The 5,580-nt window shown below is 46.3% G+C and overlaps 1 protein-coding gene across 1 annotated transcript; it reads right to left on the reverse strand.

The window, feature by feature from the left end:
- Positions 1 to 2,488: 2,488 nt before the first annotated feature.
- Positions 2,489 to 5,011, reverse strand: LOC127923360 (uncharacterized). The gene is made up of 3 exons (XM_052507365.1): positions 4,928 to 5,011; positions 2,745 to 3,643; positions 2,489 to 2,627 (listed from the first exon to the last, which is right to left on the reverse strand). Exons 1-3 carry the CDS (start codon positions 5,009 to 5,011, stop codon positions 2,534 to 2,536), a joined length of 1,077 nt encoding a protein of 358 aa, XP_052363325.1. The 3' UTR covers positions 2,489 to 2,533.
- Positions 5,012 to 5,580: the final 569 nt, after the last annotated feature.

Below are 5,580 nucleotides of genomic sequence, written 5' to 3' on the forward strand. Positions count from 1 at the left end.
TTATCTGTCCTACCAACCTAGTGGTCATCCTACCAGCTCTCATCTAGATCACTGTAACTGGCCTAGTGGTCATCCTACCAGCTCTCATCTAGATCACTGTAACTGGCCTAGTGGTCATCCTACCAGCTCTCATCTAGATCACTGTAACTGGACTAGTGGTCATCCTACCAGCTCTCATCTAGATCACTGTAACTGGCCTAGTGGTCATCCTACCAGCTCTCATCTAGATCACTGTAACTGGACTAGTGGTCATCCTACCAGCTCTCATCTAGATCACTGTAACTGGCCTAGTGGTCATCCTACCAGCTCTCATCTAGATCACTGTAACTGGACTAGTGGTCATCCTACCAGCTCTCATCTAGATCACTGTAACTGGACTAGTGGTCATCCTACCAGCTCTCATCTAGATCACTGTAACTGGACTAGTGGTCATCCTACCAGCTCTTATCTAGATCACTGTAACTGGACTAGTGGTCATCCTACCAGCTCTCATCTAGATCACTGTAACTGGCCTAGTGGTCATCCTACCAGCTCTCATCTAGATCACTGTAACTGGACTAGTGGTCATCCTACCAGCTCTCATCTAGATCACTGTAACTGGACTAGTGGTCATCCTACCAGCTCTCATCTAGATCACTGTAACTGGACTAGTGGTCATCCTACCAGCTCTCATCTAGATCACTGTAACTGGACTAGTGGTCATCCTACCAGCTCTCATCTAGATCACTGTAACTGGACTAGTGGTCATCCTACCAGCTCTCATCTAGATCACTGTAACTGGACTAGTGGTCATCCTACCAGCTCTTATCTAGATCACTGTAACTGGACTAGTGGTCATCCTACCAGCTCTCATCTAGATCACTGTAACCGGCCCAGTGGTCATCCTACCAGCTCATCTAGATCACTAACTGGCCTAGTCATCCTACCAGCTCATCTAGATCACTGTAACTGGCCTAGTGGTCATCCTACCAGCTCTCATCTAGATCACTGTAACTGGCCTAGTGGTCATCCTACCAGCTCTCATCTAGATCACTGTAACTGGCCTAGTGGTCATCCTACCAGCTCTCATCTAGATCACTGTAACCGGCCCAGTGGTCATCCTACCAGCTCATCTAGATCACTGTAACCGGCCCAGTGGTCATCCTACCAGCTCATCTAGATCACTGTAACCGGCCTAGTGGTCATCCTACCAGCTCTCATCTAGATCACTGTAACTGGCCTAGTGGTCATCCTACCAGCTCTCATCTAGATCACTGTAACTGGCCTAGTGGTCATCCTACCAGCTCTCATCTAGATCACTGTAACTGGCCTAGTGGTCATCCTACCAGCTCTCATCTTGATCACTGTAACCGGCCTAGTGGTCATCCTACCAGCTCATCTAGATCACTGTAACTGGCCTAGTGGTCATCCTACCAGCTCTCATCTAGATCACTGTAACTGGCCTAGTGGTCATCCTACCAGCTCTTATCTAGATCACTCTAACTGGCCTAGTGGTCATCCACAGCTTTTGCCTAGATTACTGTAACTGCCTAGTGTGGTTATTCGACAGTCATTTCCAGATTACTGTAAATTGCCTAGTGGTTGGTTCATTCTACAGTTTGGTCTAGATTATTGTAATTCGGTTTAGTGGTTGGTCTTGGCCAGTTTCATTTCCAGATCATTACCCGGTTTAGTGGTCATCTTACCAGTTTCTCATCAGATTACTGTAATTGCCTAGTGGTTGGTTTCTATTGCTTCTCATTTCCAGATTACTGTAATTGGTTTAGTGGTCATCTCTATCTAGATCACTGTAACTGGCCTAGTGGTCATCCTTTTGATCTAGATCACTGTAACTGGCCTAGTGGCAATCCTACCAGCTCTCATCTAGATCACTGTAATTGGCCTAGTGGTCATCCTACCAGCTCTCATCTAGATCACTGTAACTGGCCTAGTGGTCATCCTACCAGCTCTCATCTAGATCACTGTAACTGTCCAGTGGTCATCCTACCAGCTCTCATCTAGATCACTGTAACCGGCCTAGTGGTCATCCTACCAGCTCTCATCTAGATCACTGTAACCGGCCTAGTGGTCATCCTACCAGCTCTCATCTAGATCACTGTAACCGGCCCAGTGGTCAACCTACCAGCTCATCTAGATCACTGTAACTGGCCCAGTGGTCATCCTACCAGCTCATCTAGATCACTGTAACTGGCCTAGTGGTCATCCTACCAGCTCTCATCTAGATCACTGTAACTGGCCTAGTGGTCATCCTACCAGCTCTCATCTAGATCACTGTAAGTGGCCTAGTGGTAATCCTACCAGCTCTCATCTAGATCACTGTAACTGGCCTAGTGGTCATCCTACCAGCTCTCATCTAGATCACTGTAACCGGCCTAGTGGTCATCCTACCAGCTCTCATCTAGATCACTGTAACTGGCCTAGTGGTCATCCTACCAGCTCTTATCTAGATCACTGTAACTGGCTTAGTGGTCATCCCCAGCCAATTCATCTAGATCACTGTAACTGGCCTAGTGGTCATCCTACCAACTCTCATCTAGATCACTTGACCTCTCACTGGAATACTGTAGTAGTTTGAATGTATTGTTGACCTCACTGGAATACTGTTGCAGTTTGAATGTATTGTTGACCTCACTGGAATACTGTCGTAGTTTGAATGTATTGTTGACCTCACTGGAATACTGTAGTAGTTTGAATGTATTGTTGACCTCGCTGGAATACTGTTGCAGTTTGAATGTATTGTTGACCTCACTGGAATACTGTAGTAGTTTGAATGTATTGTTGACCTCACTGGAATACTGTAGTAGTTTGAATGTATTGTTGACCTCACTGGAATACTGTTGCAGTTTGAATGTATTGTTGACCTCACTGGAATACTGTCGTAGTTTGAATGTATTGTTGACCTCACTGGAATACTGTCGTAGTTTGAATGTATTGTTGACCTCTCACTGGAATACTGTAGTAGTTTGAATGTATTGTTGACCTCACTGGAATACTGTTGCAGTTTGAATGTATTGTTGACCTCACTGGAATACTGTTGCAGTTTGAATGTATTGTTGACCTCACTGGAATACTGTCGTAGTTTGAATGTATTGTTGACCTCACTGGAATACTGTAGTAGTTTGAATGTATTGTTGACCTCACTGGAATACTGTTGCAGTTTGAATGTATTGTTGACCTCACTGGAATACTGTTGCAGTTTGAATGTATTGTTGACCTCACTGGAATACTGTCGTAGTTTGAATGTATTGTTGACCTCACTGGAATACTGTAGTAGTTTGAATGTATTGTTGACCTCACTGGAATACTGTTGCAGTTTGAATGTATTGTTGACCTCACTGGAATACTGTTGCAGTTTGAATGTATTGTTGACCTCACTGGAATACTGTCGTAGTTTGAATGTATTGTTGACCTCACTGGAATACTGTCGTAGTTTGAATGTATTGTTGACCTCACTGGAATACTGTAGTAGTTTGAATGTATTGTTGACCTCACTGGAATACTGTTGCAGTTTGAATGTATTGTTGACCTCACTGGAATACTGTTGCAGTTTGAATGTATTGTTGACCTCACTGGAATACTGTCGTAGTTTGAATGTATTGTTGACCTCACTGGAATACTGTCGTAGTTTGAATGTATTGTTGACCTCTCACTGGAATACTGTAGTAGTTTGAATGTATTGTTGACCTCACTGGAATACTGTTGCAGTTTGAATGTATTGTTGACCTCACTGGAATACTGTTGCAGTTTGAATGTATTGTTGACCTCACTGGAATACTGTCGTAGTTTGAATGTATTGTTGACCTCACTGGAATACTGTAGTAGTTTGAATGTATTGTTGACCTCACTGGAATACTGTTGCAGTTTGAATGTATTGTTGACCTCACTGGAATACTGTTGCAGTTTGAATGTATTGTTGACCTCACTGGAATACTGTCGTAGTTTGAATGTATTGTTGACCCGCTGCTGCTAAAATACATTAACTGCTGAACTATTCCAGTGAGTGTGGGTTTTCCTTCTTCTCATTGTAATTAGCTGAGTAACAGGACAGAGCCAGTTAGCCCTGGGGTTAACCCTGTCTACATTTACATTCAGCCTCACCACTGACAGTCCAGATCCTCCGTGACCTTTACCCCTGGCCATTCATGTCCGATCCTCTGTGACCTTTACCTGGCTGTTCAGTCAGTCCGGATCCTCTGTGACCTTTACCCTGGCTGAGTCTGTCCGGATCCTCCGTGACCTTTACCTGGCCCGTTCAGTCAGTCCGGATCCTCCGTGACCTTTATGTAATTCAGTCAGTCGGAGTGACCTTTACCCAGGTTTAGTCTGTCCGGGTCCTCTGTGACCTTTACCCTGGCCGTTCAGTCAGTCGGATCCTCTGTGACCTTTACGTTCAGCTGTCGGATCCTCTGTGATTTTTTGCCTGGCAGTCAGTCGGATCCTCTGTGACCTTTACCCTGGCCGTTTAGTCTGTCCGGATCCTCGTGACCTTTACCCTGGCGCGTTCAGTCAGTCGGATCCTCCGTGACCTTTACCCTGGCCATTCAGTCAGTCCGATCCTCTGTGACCTTTACCCTGGCCGCTTTAGTCTGTCCGAGGTCCCTCTGTGACCTTACCCTGGCCGTTTAGTCTGTCCGGATCCTCTGTGACCTTTTTTACCTGGCCGTTCAGTCAGTCCGGATCCTCCATGACCTTTACCCTGGCCGTTTAGTCAGTCCGGATCCTCTGCATGTGTCCTAGTCCCACTGACAATTGTGTTGTTTAAAGGTGTGTTTTCCCCCTCCAAGGTGTGTGTTGTTTAAAGGTGTTTCCCCCTCCAATGTTGTTTAAAGGTGTGTGCGCGTACCTATGCAAAGTGCAAGCTTTTGTGTGTGTAACAACCTGCACTCCCAGTAACAGGCTTATCACCACCACAGCCTCCAGCCCTCACCCTGGAGGGTTGCCCCAGCAGGGTGCTCTGACATTGGGACAGGATGGAGCGATCACCTGGGTTCCTGAGCCCTGTGGGTCTCATTCACTTGTGCCCTATATCCTTCTTTTTCACTGCTCCCTCTCCTCCACCAATCCCTCACCTCTTGATTCTCCATCATTGGTTCTATCCTTCCTCTCTGTCATCTCCCTCTATCCTTCCTCTCTGTCATCTCCTCTATCCTTTCTCTCTGTCATCTCCCCTCTCCTCTCTATCCTTCCTTGTCATCTCCTCTATCCTTCCTCTGTCATCTCCCCACTATCCTTCCTCTGTCATCTCCTCTATCCTTCCCTCTGTCATCCTTCCTCTGTCATCTCCCCTCTATCCTGTCTCTCTGTCATCTCCTCTATCCTTCCTCTCTGTCATCTCCCCTCTGTCCTTTCCTCTGTCATCTCCCCTCTATCCTTCCCTCTGTCATCTCCCCTCTATCCTTCCTCTCTGTCATCTCCCTCTATCCTTTCCTCTGTCATCTCCTCTATCCTCCTCTCTGTCATCTCCCTCTATCCTTCCTCTGCCATCTCCCTCATCTCCCTCTCATCTCCCTTCCCTCTGTCATCTCCCCTCTATCCTTCCCTCTGTCATCTCCCCTCTATCCTTCCTCTCTGTCATCTCCC

Source organism: Oncorhynchus keta, unplaced genomic scaffold, assembly GCF_023373465.1.
Source record: "Oncorhynchus keta strain PuntledgeMale-10-30-2019 unplaced genomic scaffold, Oket_V2 Un_contig_29413_pilon_pilon, whole genome shotgun sequence".
Lineage (NCBI taxonomy): Eukaryota > Metazoa > Chordata > Actinopteri > Salmoniformes > Salmonidae > Oncorhynchus > Oncorhynchus keta.